General features: G+C 52.8%; 4 protein-coding genes across 4 annotated transcripts; 2 read left to right on the plus strand and 2 right to left on the minus strand.

Moving 5' to 3' along the window:
- Positions 1-260: 260 nt before the first annotated feature.
- On the minus strand, positions 261-625 carry STEHIDRAFT_34574 (uncharacterized protein; the record flags this gene model as incomplete). Its single annotated transcript, XM_007303862.1, has 2 exons — positions 261-340; positions 436-625. Coding segments are annotated over 2 exons (270 nt in total), but the record flags the coding sequence as incomplete, so codon positions are not given.
- Positions 626-1,993: 1,368 nt separating this feature from the next.
- STEHIDRAFT_111298 (uncharacterized protein) lies at positions 1,994-2,859 on the minus strand (the record flags this gene model as incomplete). Its single annotated transcript, XM_007304439.1, has 3 exons — positions 1,994-2,238; positions 2,490-2,650; positions 2,792-2,859. The coding sequence occupies 3 exons, from the start codon at positions 2,857-2,859 to the stop codon at positions 1,994-1,996; spliced, it is 474 nt and encodes a 157-aa protein (XP_007304501.1).
- A 6,991-nt stretch (positions 2,860-9,850) lies between these two features.
- On the plus strand, positions 9,851-11,815 carry STEHIDRAFT_57151 (RCC1/BLIP-II; the record flags this gene model as incomplete). The annotated part of the gene is made up of 7 exons (XM_007303896.1): positions 9,851-10,095; positions 10,166-10,291; positions 10,351-10,394; positions 10,447-10,558; positions 10,609-11,131; positions 11,187-11,273; positions 11,330-11,815. The coding sequence occupies 7 exons, from the start codon at positions 9,851-9,853 to the stop codon at positions 11,813-11,815; spliced, it is 1,623 nt and encodes a 540-aa protein (XP_007303958.1).
- An 838-nt stretch (positions 11,816-12,653) lies between these two features.
- On the plus strand, positions 12,654-13,506 carry STEHIDRAFT_97758 (uncharacterized protein; the record flags this gene model as incomplete). Its single annotated transcript, XM_007304440.1, has 2 exons — positions 12,654-12,737; positions 12,804-13,506. Exons 1-2 carry the CDS (start codon positions 12,664-12,666, stop codon positions 13,504-13,506), a joined length of 777 nt encoding a protein of 258 aa, XP_007304502.1. The 5' UTR covers positions 12,654-12,663.
- Positions 13,507-13,671: the final 165 nt, after the last annotated feature.

A 13,671-nucleotide genomic window follows, 5' to 3' on the forward strand; every position in this document is an offset into this window, starting at 1 on the left:
TGGGGCTGCGAGCCGTACCGCATCCCCATCTGCGGACTCGAAGACGCGGGGAGGTCGGTTAGATTGAGATAGCGGTCGTTGATTCCGGGTCCGGAAAGCTGGTGCATGGGAACACCCATTCCTAGAGACTGCTGGTCGTAATGAGAGACGTGCTGACGCATCATCGAAGGACTCGAGCGAGTGTCGGGATGAGGGAGATGGTGCTGGTGCTGGAGATGGTGAGGGATCCCGAATTGCGGGTGGTGTCCCAGACTGCCCTCCACGGCTAGGCGAGCGTTCATGGCACGGTCCGCCTCTTCCTTCTTCGCCTTTCGCCACTGTTTTCGCAGATCCTTGAACTCTAGATGGCGCAAAGAAGCAAGGCGAAAGTCAAAGCGATATTAAATCGGATAATCAGCTGTGGACCGCAGAAAAATACGAAAAGAACGAACGAACCGGCTGGAGTGCGCTTATTGCCGTGCCGCTGCATGACGATGTGCGCGTTGAGATGGTTCAGCGTCCCATAACTCTTTGTGCAATTCGGCCAAGAGCAATGGTAAAGGCGCTCGATCTCGTCGTACCGCCTCCGGGGACGCTTTTTCACCGCGTTTCCGGGCAAAGAGACAAAAGAGTATGTCTTGGAGGAGGCAGAGCCCGGATCGGACGGGCCCCCTATGAGTGCCTCAGTCCTTTCCGGCGACTCCTGGTCTGACAGGCCAGCCGCGGGTGGTGCCTGAGATCCGGCGAGAGCGCCAGAGGAGGACGACGGCCTGGAGGACGCGGCGTGCGGGTGGAGGTGCCTGGCATAGACATCCGGGTCCCCGCTGAGATATCCGGAGGAATCGGGACGGGGGTCGGACGCGGAGTCCTCCTCGAGCGAGTGGGGAGCAGGAGGAGCGGCCTGGTAGTGGAACTGTGGCGGAGAGGGGTGGACGATAGTGGCGGTGGCGGCTGGCTGGGCAGATGTTGAGGAAGTGGAAGTGGCGGAGCCGGAAAAGTTGGAATGGAGGGGGGAGATAGGATCTTCTGCGGCGGGAGAAGAAGAAGGGACTGTGGCGTACGACGAGGATTGAAGAGGAACGTTCATTTCCTGCTGGTCCCAGCCGGAACTAGCGGTCGAGCCAGCCGTTCCGGGTCTCTGATCTGCCATAGAACCGAAGTTGAGGGATCTCGGAGAGGGAAGGACGGAGGGACGGTGCGAGTAGGGTGTGTAGGACGGCTGCTGGGAGTACTGAAAGCGGGAGTCGACTGGACTGGGGAGAGAGTAAGACGGGGGGAACTGGTTGTGCATGTTCGGTTCCGATAAGTGGCGGGCGGGGGATAGGGGGACAGGGGGCGGATACGAGTATCTTTGAGCGGCGAGGTTGCGGGACGGGACGTGTGGCGCAGACTGCTCGTAGGGAGAGCCTGCGAGCTGGGAGAAGGACGACTGGCCGTGGAGAGAGGATTGCGGGTGTCGGAAGGAGGGAGGGATGTCGTGGCGGGAGGGGGAGGGATATTCGTCCCGCTTTGGATAAAGGGAGTGGTTTGGGAGGTAGTGGTCGGTCAGGAGGGGCGTATTGTGGGCTGAATCGGAGGCATCCTGATTTGGGGGGTTATTTTGAGCAGGATGGACATAGTAATCGGCCGGATTGGACAGGACTGGGTGGGGCGGAATGGTAGGGAGATCGCGGGCGACGGCAGCCCTGGGGAGCACGGAGTCTTGGGGGTAGAGCTGGCTGGCCCGGTGGACGCTGTGGCGGTCGAAGAGGGAGTGGGGCTGGAGAGCGAGCATAAAGAGCCAGAGGGAGGCGCGGCGAGAGAGTCGCTGGCTGATGGCGCGTTATATTACATATCTAGAGCTCTCCACCTCCAACAAACTCTCTTCAGCACCTGATTCGATCTCAACACGATCTTGCTCCGTACACCCGCTGCCCCGGGCCTCGGCCCCGTCCCGCCTTCCAGAACTTCTCTCCAGAACCATCACCCGCGCACACGTCCCGTCGCCCGAATATTCCTCCTCAATTAATAAATCTCATCTCCCGGCCGAAGACGCTGCCCCGCACGGCCCTCGTCTCCCGCTCCCACCGCCGCCGAGTCCGTCCCCGACCCAGCTCTGAGCCCACGCAATGATGCCTCTTCCGGATCGCTTCCCCGGCGCATGACCCCTGTCCGCGCGAAGCCCCTTCACGCTCCCCGTTTCGTCCTTGATCGTGATCGCACTCAACCTCCCCTCGGCAACGCCGCCGTCTGCTCGCCATGCACACCGGCATATCAACACTATCCCCACTCGATGGCCATCATCCCGAACACAATAAACATATCTTCATGCTCTTTTGAACACCGACCCGTGCGGATACACGTTTACCACAGATCGTCTCGGATACAGACACAGACAGCACCCCCCGAACTCCTCCGAACCCTCCCTCATTCTTATCTCGTCTCGTCCATCCTCTTCTGCTTCCTTCGTCCCCAAGTATACCCGTCTCTCGCTTGGCGCTTATTCTGCCACACCCGAGCCTCGAGCTCACCCGCCATCTTCCAAATTCCAACGGTCATTTCGACGTCCAGAGCCCAATATGATATATCATGATGCTCGGCGCATCCGACCTTCCATTTTCCAACCACCTCGCACTCGCACATCACCATCTCCTGCCTCGCCATCATCCCATCATCCGATTGAACCGCCTCGCTATTTACCTTGCAAGGGAATCTCATCCAATGCAATTCGCACCTTTTGTTTTTCCGGTCCACCAATAGACGTCGATGAGAGAACGATAATACACCACCAACCACCACCACCCACCCGCTCATGGGCATTTATCTGACCCACAGATCCATCCAGCGATCCCATCCACCGTACGTAGCTTTATTGGCACGTTCTTTCTCCGACTCGGCCATACGGTCCGCGCACGAAAAACACGTGTTCCCGCTGCGTCTCTCCCTCCTGCCTGCCTACCCACAACTTCCTACCTCTCCTTCCTTTTCCTGTCCTTCCTGTCTTCCTTTTCCTATGCCTTTTCCTTGCCTCCTTCTCTGGTCGGCGCTCCAGCAGTTTCAAATGACCTCGCCCGAGCACGAACACACTCGGAGTTCTTTTTTTGTGGTTTGGCTATGGCCCTCTTCCGAGTTTTTGAGTTCTGAGTTCTGTGTTCCATTCAGTTCGTTCGTAAAATCGGAACACGTCTGGCCTCTGTGTCTCTAGTCTCTTTTTTGTTTTTATTTTGTGTTCTCTGAGTTTCGAGTGAAACTGCGATACGTGTCTCGTCCCGACCCGTTCCGCGTCGGTCAGGTCCCTCTGCCGATTTTGGGCTGGAGGAACGAACGAACGAACGAACGAGCCTGACCTGACCAGTCATCGTCCTCGAGTTGGAACTGGAAGGGACGCGTCCTGGTGTCCTGAGTTTTGTTCCTTATTCCGGGCTGAACGTATCCTTACGCCGCCCAAGAACGGACATTGGACGTCCAGCGAATATTAATACAGGTCGCGTTTGGACGGTGTTACTGTGTGGATTGCGGATTTTGGATTGGATTGATATCCCTGTGTGCCTTGGCCGAGCTTGCGAGCGTCGTGGAGGCGTTTGCAGTCGCACGTACTGAGTACTGATACAGTCATGTAAGCCGTTTTCGTGCAGGCACCGTCTGAGATTGGCGGTGATGCGAGGCGGATCTGTTTTCGTATGCAGGGATTTAGGGATTCAGGGATATCGTGTTGAATTCCGATTTCGAACACCTCAGGCCTGAGTTCAAGGTCCAGACGAACAACGACGTTTTTTTGCGCTTGTTCCATGACCATGTTAGGAAGTGTGTATTCGACCGTCAAGTTATTACTTGACTCAGCCCGGAGCTCACAGACCAGAGGTGTTTTGTCTGTGTTCAAGTTATTGCAAGCTCGCGTAGTATATTGACTTCCAGAGCTCGATGGGTGTCTTTTTGCAGAGTTGCCAGAGATCATATGAACGAACTTACGGCCTGAGAGTTCAATTACCTGCATTATCCCAAATCTGTACCTTGCGTTTCGCAAGCCAGATCCTACGGGTAAATAGCTAATCTCGAGCAGACCTCCCACGAGATAGGCATTCGTTGTTGTCCTAATCTCGTTCATGGGCAGAAGAGGTCTTCGTCGGTGCCGGGGCCGTAGCTACATATTGCGCTGTAATCGAACCGCAATCTCGTTCCTCGAGGGGCATTATAATAATGGGACGAGACCGAGAGAAAGAGAAAGAGAGAAGGGATGTGTTGTGTGTGTGCCTGGTGAATATTGAACGTGGAATATCGATATTGTTCACACATGGAGAAGTTTGCCTCGATAGGTACCCATGACATGACTTTCCGCGCACCGGGACGTCCTGACCATGACCACGATTAGTATTAAGGCCCACTCGCAAGTGAAGTCGTCAGTAAGTATAGCTCTCGGTGCCGATAGGCAGGCCGAGTGGAACACGGACAAGTTGGAATTGTCTGGGCTCGTTCTCGTGGGGAAAGGAGACTCGAGAGAAAGGGGCTGGAGAATGAGAATAACGAGAATTTGGGTGCTGTCATTGGTTGCATGTTTTACTTTTACGTTCCTTAATGTCCCCGTTTGGGCTGTTCGTCCTTGTGTTCCGGGCGATGATGAGGATGATGATGACCATGATGATATCTCCGCTTAGCCCCTTGGCGATGTGCGATGTGGTCCGGGGAGAATATTCGATGAATGCAAGGGATGCAGACGAGCGTCATTATTCGCACCGACGAAGACCAGGATGAAGTATACTGCAGCGACGATGCGCGATCTTACATGGTCTGGTGCGCATAACTTAGTACGAGGAACCAAACACCATCTGGTACGTCCTTCATCCCGGCCTCGAGAACTTTACTGTGTTCTCACTCTCACTACTGACCGAACCCATGATCACAGCGCCGAGCGCCTCCCTCTGGCTCATGGCTCACACTGCAGCCAGCCTTCGTGCTCGTGTCCGCACAGGCACCACATCCGCAATCAGAACCCCAATCACGCACAGCAGAACAGAACAGAACAGGACAGAAAGAGGACACAACCCCGCACTGCGAGTGTTCCGAATCGACGAATGATCCTTCGTACGGCATTCATGAGACTCGGTGCCGTACATTCATCTTCATTATGCATACATTTCGGCGTATGGACCCAGGACTGTCAAACAAGTCGCCGAGAGGCCATCCTCCGAGTCCCATCTCAAACTGTCTTTCATTTTCGCTTTCGTTTTCATTTACGTTTGCCACCTTCATCTCACAGATGTAGCTGTTCTCATCACGCTTCACATCCTTCCATGTCAAGTCGCGACATCGCTTAGGTCTCTCATAATACGACACCCACTCACTGACGGGCCCGGGACAACTTCGGGTCCGTCCTACACGCTCCCACCATCGCCACATTGGACTGTCGCGAACCGAGCATGCGTACAGTACATACAAGACAAGAATATCGAGCAAATACGGAGCGTTCGAAGTCCGGAAAAGGAACGCGTAGTCTCGCGAGGGATCGTGGCATCGCGAGCACTGGTCGATGAGATGACCCAAGATCTCACTGAGCTTTCAAGAGCTCCCGTAATTAATTGAAGTCGCTCTTGAAGCCAAGAAAGCGAAGTATTTATGTGTCAGTCCCATTGGTGTAAGAAAGTTACATACGTACGTATACGTGCGCCGGTGAGCATGTGCAGCAGTCCTCGTTTTGCTCGATCTCTTGACGATATTCTGGCAGCTTTCCAGTAATCGTGCCCGGTACATACCGCATACCGCATCCGTGCGAAGGAAGGTTCGCACAGCTGCTAACTGGAACTGCGACTACTGTAACCACTCTCCTGCCGCCGGCAGGGGCAGGTAGATGTGCGTGTTCGACTTCGCCCGTACGCGTTCTGTCAATCTTGATCACCGGCGGCTCCTGCTTGTGGACTTTTCCACTTGCAGCATTGTATGCATGTAAGTACGTCCGTCCTCTGCCGTCACAGTATGCCCGATATCGCGCTGATCCATCATTGGTGGTGAGTAGTTAATAATACCACGACTTTGCATGTCTATTCATTTGAGTCTAAGAGCGGTGTGAAACTTGCGTGAAACGCTGACGCTGACAAGCAGACCCAAACACGAACACCAGACAGGGTTTTGTTGATAGGGTGCTCGGTGTTAGAGGTGCGTATCCATGCTGGATTAGAGTGAGAAGATACTCACGTCGAATGTTAGGTTTGTTCCTGTGCTCTTTTCTCGGAGCTCGGTGCGATGAGACCAGACAGGACGGACGGTCCGAACGTTGGTTGGCAGGTTTGATTGTGGAACTCGAACTCTGAATCGGGAATCGTATTTGGCCGTGTCACTCTTTTAATCTTGGAGTCGTCAGGATACACTCTACGGCCAATCATGCTGGATGCAATCCTATAGGCTCCTGGGCCTGCGTGGGCTCATGCATCACGTTCGAGGTGAGTTCGTTGATGACGCGCAAAGCCCTCATCCAATCTGGCAGTCCTATGCGCTCTGCGGGTTTGTGCTGCCTCGTTGCCTTGTTGAATGATCATCGTAGTGGGGCTTCTTCCCATCTGTTTCCGAAATAACGACGCTCGGAACTCGAAGACCTAGTTCGGTATAACCATCTCTCTTTTTTGTCAGAGAGGCCGCAGAACGTCATTCCGATTCAGAGTGTCACTGTGCTGCTCAATCAGTCGATTAATATGATGAACATCTCCGGTCCCTGTGGCGACTTCAATCATTAAGTTAAGGGTGGGTGCTATGTGGCGTAAAGGCGTGGTCGATTGCTTCGCCACCCGTGGTGGCCCCTATGTATGTGCGCTAGGGGCCAGCAGTACTTTCAAAGCAATCAGCCGGTTCATGACGGTGATAGTTTTTCCCGCGCTCTGATACATTAACTCCAGAACAGATTTTCCGACATACTTGGTATGCACAGGCTATTTTCGTCGTTCCCCGGAGGTTCAGGACTGAATAAATTCTTTCAGGCTACCTTTCGGGACTGTACACACGCCATTGATCTCCATAAATCCGCCCGATACACCCCGTGTGTCATCGGGCAGGAGGAATTCGATGCCGATGAGTCTTCCAGTGTCAAAAAAACGAACGAAGTGCAGTTCTATCATGCCGAACCTAAAAGTCTAGTAGGGTCGACATCGGGGGTACGCCACCTCAGGGTCTCCTTCCGGTACCATTCATTCGACCTGTCTGCTCAAATGCGACTTGTTTCGCTCCGACTCGAGATACGAGCTCGTAATTTGGCGACGACTTCGAAATCTTCTCCCAGCGCTGCGATCTGTCCGATACACACACAAGCTAGAAATCGGCGTGCTTCACGACGCCTTGGGTGCCCGCCGGGTACGGTCCGATCGTCATTGTGGCGTCTGTTCGAAGCTCGATGGATGGCTGGAAGTAGACTACCGATGAGGATGGAAGCTACCAGACTCGTCTGACCAGCGACAAGATGGGGGCATGATGCGAAACGGACCATGTCGTCCGGATGGTGTTCAGCAGATCGAGAGCATGGCGTGCGGCCGCCGGAGAATAGGTCCAGAGGAACATGGTGTCGTTTGTATCTATATGCGTTTTGTCGGAGGCAGGAGAAATGTAAGTACTCCTCTGGGCAGTACATATGTTTTGATCTCTACACTAAGTACGCCATACCACTCTACTTACTGGGGACCTTGCTCACAGGAACCAACACGACCACCATCATAACGTGTCTCTGCTCTGTGTCCTGAAGCGTCAAATTACGATTCATTGCTCAAACAGTTCTTTTTGGTGTGACTCGTGCGGGAGTAGGGATGCTGAGGCGGACATCGACAATCGATGGAGGCGGTGGCACGGTGATGTTGCCTCCCCGTGCAGACTTTGAACGTTCAACCTTCTCGCAAATTGCCTCCGAGATAGCTCCGTGTGCATCCCTAAGGGCATCCGACATACCATCTATGGTCATTTGCACGGCAAAGTGCTATTGTTGCTGTAACCGAGGTTGATAGAGTGACATGGACGTGTTTGATTGACATTTTCGTCTCACATTGACAGCGGGCGGCGGATGAGCTCATGCTCAGTATTGCTCGTTGACACGATAAGTTATCGACGCAGTACATGGCTTCGAGATCAGCTCCGCGCCGCTCTGCCTCACAACAGGCAATGACCTTTCTATCCGCAGGTACCGCGACATTCTCCCGTACCTTTCAGTACATAGACGACTGCAAAGATGACCCGAAACATCCTTCAGAAACCAATCAGAAATGGAGAGAGATCAAGTGCCTTGGTCCCTGCAATTGATGGAAACATCATAACATAACATATCAAACTCCGAACGAGCTCCGCCCAACTTGGTCGCGTCTGTGTTTGTAGCGGGATAGCAACTATTGCGTGAGAAGGAACGTTCTGTGAGTTGACGATACGGACAACATGATGCTGTACGCACCGAAGGCGCCACCGCGACTGAGCCCGATCGTACACCCGCCTAAACAGCTTCTGTCAGACCTGCTTCGGATCCCAACAACACGGCCGAACAGCTGCCTTCGTTCCACTTCCGACGCCACACGGGAAAGTAAATCATCACGTCCAGTGAACCTTCATGATATGCGAGCGCTTGAGAGATGACCTTCTGAGCCACCTGTTGTTTGGAAGAGTAAAAGCAGCCGTCGCATGACCAAGTTGGACCTGGGCATGTCGATGATGCTCAGAGAGTTGTCCAGACTGAGGCTTGGCTACACCCACATCCCGGCAGCAGTCCGAAGTAACGAAGATAGAGGTCGAAAAGTGGCGCTGTTGATAGACTTCTGTCATGAGATCTCCTCTCGTGAGAGACAGGCGGGGTGGTGTGATGTTTGAGGTGATACGAGTGCTTGTTTCGCGCACAGCGTATAGTGGCACTGATTGTGAGCAGAGGCCAGAAAGCAGTAGCTGGAGAAGGATCTGCAGTCGTACTCCACCAAGTATTTCGAGCGTGGCTGTGGAGAACTGTCGAATCATTCCGGTCATGTAGGACCATTCTGACTTCGTATATTCACGGAGATAATTCTGGCGGCGCAAGGAGCTCAAGAAGCGTTCTATACGGTGCGTATCAGCCGACTTCCATACACGTAGAGCCTAAATGTCTCGACCCCACAGACGTGAATCATCGACGTTCCGAACTGCAGCATCTTAGATCCCAGCCATTGAATTTCTCACCGAGAAGTCAGAAGGGACGTCGTATTTACCAAGGAAGGAAAAGAACGGTATATTTCGCCTTCACCAAAAGCCGCCATAGGAAGCTGCGTGTGTTTTGAGATGACTATTTGGAGAAACAATAATGAAGAAGGCGTACGAACCTGTTCAGCCGTTAAACTCTATTGGTCTGGGAAGCCGTCAAAGATGTATGTAACATCGATGCGAGACTCAGCGCTCAGTCACCGGCCGGTCGAGACATACAAATTCGTGACTTTGTTTTGTATAGCGAAGTCCAAAAGGTGTTTGGGATAAGGATAAGGACAATTACCATAAATAACGCTGGTTGGTGGTACTCTCGGCGCAGCAATAATGGAGCTCGGAGCGAGCAGAGCTGTGTGGAATAGTCGATAGCCTTTGATCACAGTAAAAGGAGCTGAGCGCAGCGACGAGTTCTCGCATTGGTGGACGAGGTGGTGGCAAGAGGGAAACCGACCGAGTCATGATGCATGATGAGTGGCACAAGCAACTACGCAGGCCGATGACGTAGGTCAGGGCGAAATGTGGCGGACCATTTCTAGTAGCATTGGGGAGTCGACTTGATGCATTATTTGGTTATCCTCATCTCTTCTAACGACCACCTTGCTCTTTGTTGCTGAAATCTTTGTGATTAGGTTCTTTCGCGTAAAGCTCCGGATATCGAGCGATTGCTGACAAGCCCCGATTGTGATCAGATTGCTGCTGGGCGCCACTCAATATGGTTCAGCTATCAGACCTTCCAGTCGAAGTGCTCTTGGATAATATTCTCCCGAATTTACCCATCGCCGACCTCTTACATCTCGCTATTACGAACAAGCTCTTTGCCGCGCTCTGCTCCGACGATACATTTTGGAAACGTAAATGCCAGGAAGACTTTAACTTCACCGGCTCGGAGACAGCACGGACCAGCGGGTGGAGATCGCTGTACAGGGGCCTAAGCCACCCAAGGGTCTTTGGGTGGGGGTGAGTGCTTTTATGACCGTTCGGCCGGAAATTTTGAGGCGAGGGACTGATACTAATCGCTTGCTTGCAGAGAAAAGCGGAATGGAAGGCTCGGGGTACGCGAGCTACCTAAGGACGTCAGAGGCGCTGGTATACCATATCCTGTGGAGGTTAAGATTCCTGGAGTGCGGATTGTGAGCCTCGCGGCTGGTGGGATGTAAGTCTCATGCTTCCATTTGGGATTAGAGATTTGATTGATTAATTGTGGAATGCTAGGTGCTTCCATGCACTCGACTCCAAGGGGAACGTTTATGTCTGGGGTGAGTGATTACCTCGATTGAACTGGATTCATCTTACGAACTGCGTGAATAGGTGCCATCGATGGTCAAGGCGGTGCTTTGAACAGCGAAGGTTTCGCGGTGAAGTACAAGGAAGCGCAGGTGCCACATAAACTCATCCTTCCTAACCCGGTCAGGAGCATTAGGTGCGTTCTTATCCTTTTCAGACTAGACGACTCTTTAATACTGGACACAGTACGGGAAGAATTCATTCAATGGTCCTGGATGCTAAGTCCACCGTCTGGACTTTCGTGAACTGGGGCCGACCTTTCCGTCTCCTCAGTCCCCTCCTGGATTGCCACGCTCCAGACACTACACCTCTCCAAATCGAATGCGGCTGGACATTCTGCACCATACTCACCAAAGCTGGTGATGTTTTAGTATATTGGCCCTACAGTGGTGGTCTCAACCGTCAAATTGAGCAAACTGAGACAGATTTGAACCAGCAAGGCGATAAGAACGCGTACCCCACAGAGGATCATTGTATTCCATGCGTCACCACTGTGATTGAGGCAGATCCGTTCAGGCTTCCGCCAATACCTACAACCCTTCCAGACCTGGTCAACGGTCTTAGTGAAGAAGAGAGGGATGCGGAGACGAGGTTGATCAGGATCGCGGCGTATGACAACACGTTAGTCGGTCTGACGAATAAAGGCCATGTCTTGAAGTTTGCGAATCTGGCGAACGAGAGAATATTCCGAAGCACACGATGGGAATATGTGAGCTCACCACTGTTAATATCTCCTGTTGCTGTCATTGACGGCGGTAATCTAGCTACCGAAGTTCAGTGAACCAGCTTTAGTCCGTCAACATCCTGGGTTCGAAGGAAAGGATGTTCCGGATACGATGCGCATTACCCACGTGCGTTGTATACATTTCTTCTGGCCCGAATCGACTGTGTTCAACGCCATAAACAGATTACAGCACATTTTCAAACCTTCGTCGCGTATTCCACCGACTCTACTTCCGTTGTCCTCATGGGCTCTCCAGACACCACACCTACGTCTGACCCAACAATCATTCCCTCACTCCAAAACCGATCCGTCATCTCCGTCGTACTAGGAGACTACCACTATGCCGCCCTCACATCAACGGGTAAGCTCCTTACGTGGGGAGCCTACTCCAATGGTGCTCTCGGACTTGGGAATCCATTGGATATTCCCGCTGGTCATCCTGGCGGATATGCTACGGCGGCTGCACTGGACAGTGCTCGCACTCGTCGATGGGGTATTCCAGATCCGCCCAGGGTGGAGGAACCAGCGGAGGTGAATTTCAACAGAGGGAAGAAAGGAGGGCGGAAGTTTGTATTCGGGGCGACAGCGGCGGGGTGGCATACCGGCGCGCTTGTGATGGACTTGGAGGTGCGCTTTCTGACACAGCTCGATAGCCTGTTCTTCACATGATATTGACGTTCGCTTCCTTTCGATCCAGCCTGAACTCGAGAGTGAAGACGAAGACGATGGCACGGGGCGTATGCCAGGCGAATTCCCATCCGGTTCACCCTCCTCGCATGACGCTGGCCAACCGCCCCTTCCACCTGGCCCTGACGACGTACCGCTGCTGCCCCCTGGAGGAGGAGGGTTCGGCCACATCTTCAGATATGGGTTCGCTGCGAGAGGCCTTATGAGGGGTGGGGCTATGGGTGCGCGTGGCCGAGGGATTGGCCGAGGAGGCTTGAACGCAAATGCTCCGGATGGACACAGTTAGATTGAGGAAGTGGAGGGGTTTCTGATGTGTAACGTTATTCACTGTTTCTTTATGTCAGGAAAGGATGTTGTATGTTTGTATGAGGCGAATTATGTTGTGGACATGGTCGAACTATATCCCTTTTGTTGTATTTTTCTGGGCTCGTCTATGCCATGTCCGTTGGATATAAGATGTTCACGACTAGACGAGCATCTGATCCAAAGAAGCGTGACTTTAGCCCGTCGATGTGTTGATATTACGGCGTAAATGCTGGCCGCAAGATTGATCTCCTGTTGGCGTGCTGGTTGTGAGAAGTGTGGAACCGAGCATACGTTGTATGAGGACGCAAAAGGAGCGCGGGGATAGCTGATGATCTTCAGAAGATTCCGCACTTAGTGTTCAGTGCTTGCTTCTGAAGGTGGTCTGCCGTATTCAGTCAATTGCAACCGAGTGGAGGCTGCGTTTTCTGTTACATATTACATAAAATGCACAAACGCAGGTCACTAGGCTATAAGAGCTGCAGTCCGTTCTCACAACCCACCGTAACGTCGCACTCCCACCCACTATGATCACACTGTACGACCTTCCTGGACATGCCGCTAAGGACGTTGCATTTTCTCCTAATATGTGGAAAGCGAGGTGAGTATATGTTGCTAGCCAACCCATACAAGAGATGGCAGAATATGTGCTTACACGTAAGCAAAGAGACGCATTGAATATCAAGGGTCTCACGTACAAGACCGTCTGGGTCGAGTTCCCTGATATTGAAGCCGTAGCGAAACAGATCAACGCGAAAGCACTCTACGAAAGAGACGGCACGCCACTATACACACTTCCTATGCTCTTCAACCATACCACCGGTGCCGCTATCACAGACTCCTGGAACATCGCCAGATACCTCGACGAGACGTATCCGACAAGACATGTTGTGATCCCCCGTGAGACGGCGGTATTGCAGAAGACGTTCCTAACGGTCGTCGAGCCAAAGCTTCAGATCGGAATATTTCTGTATACGATCATGCAGACCCAGTCTCAGATGAATCCGAGGAGCAGAGAGTGGTATAGAAAGACAAGAGAGGCAGAACTTGGTAGGACTTTGGAGGAGATAGGGCCAGAGGGTAGCCAGGAGAGAGAAATGTTGTGGAAGAACATCCTAGACGTGTTTTCCCAGGTAAGCTCGTGGATGGAAGAGAATGAGAAAGGGTCGGTGTTCGTTTGTGGGAAAAAGCCGACATTCGCAGATTTCGTGATCGGATCGCATTTGACTTGGGTGAAGAGGGTATTGGGGCCACAGTCGAAGGAGTACCAGGACCTGATGGTCGTGAATGGAGGGATATGGGCGTTGCTCGCAGACGGGCTGGCTGCATGGGAATACGTCGACCAGGAAGGGCTCAAGCACCTTGCGTAGTACACAGTTTGATAGCAACAAGTAGCCCTTTGTGAGATTCTGCTTGTCTTGTTGAGAACTCGGAAGAGGAAAAACATCTAAAAATCAAGAATATTCAACGAGTCAGGTTTATACGCGCGCCACCCGCCCGGGCCGCTGTCCCCATCCGTCATGATCAAGCGTTCT

The sequence above is a fragment of the Stereum hirsutum genome (assembly GCF_000264905.1).
Source record: "Stereum hirsutum FP-91666 SS1 unplaced genomic scaffold STEHIscaffold_7, whole genome shotgun sequence".
NCBI classification, from domain to species: Eukaryota; Fungi; Basidiomycota; class Agaricomycetes; order Russulales; family Stereaceae; genus Stereum; species Stereum hirsutum.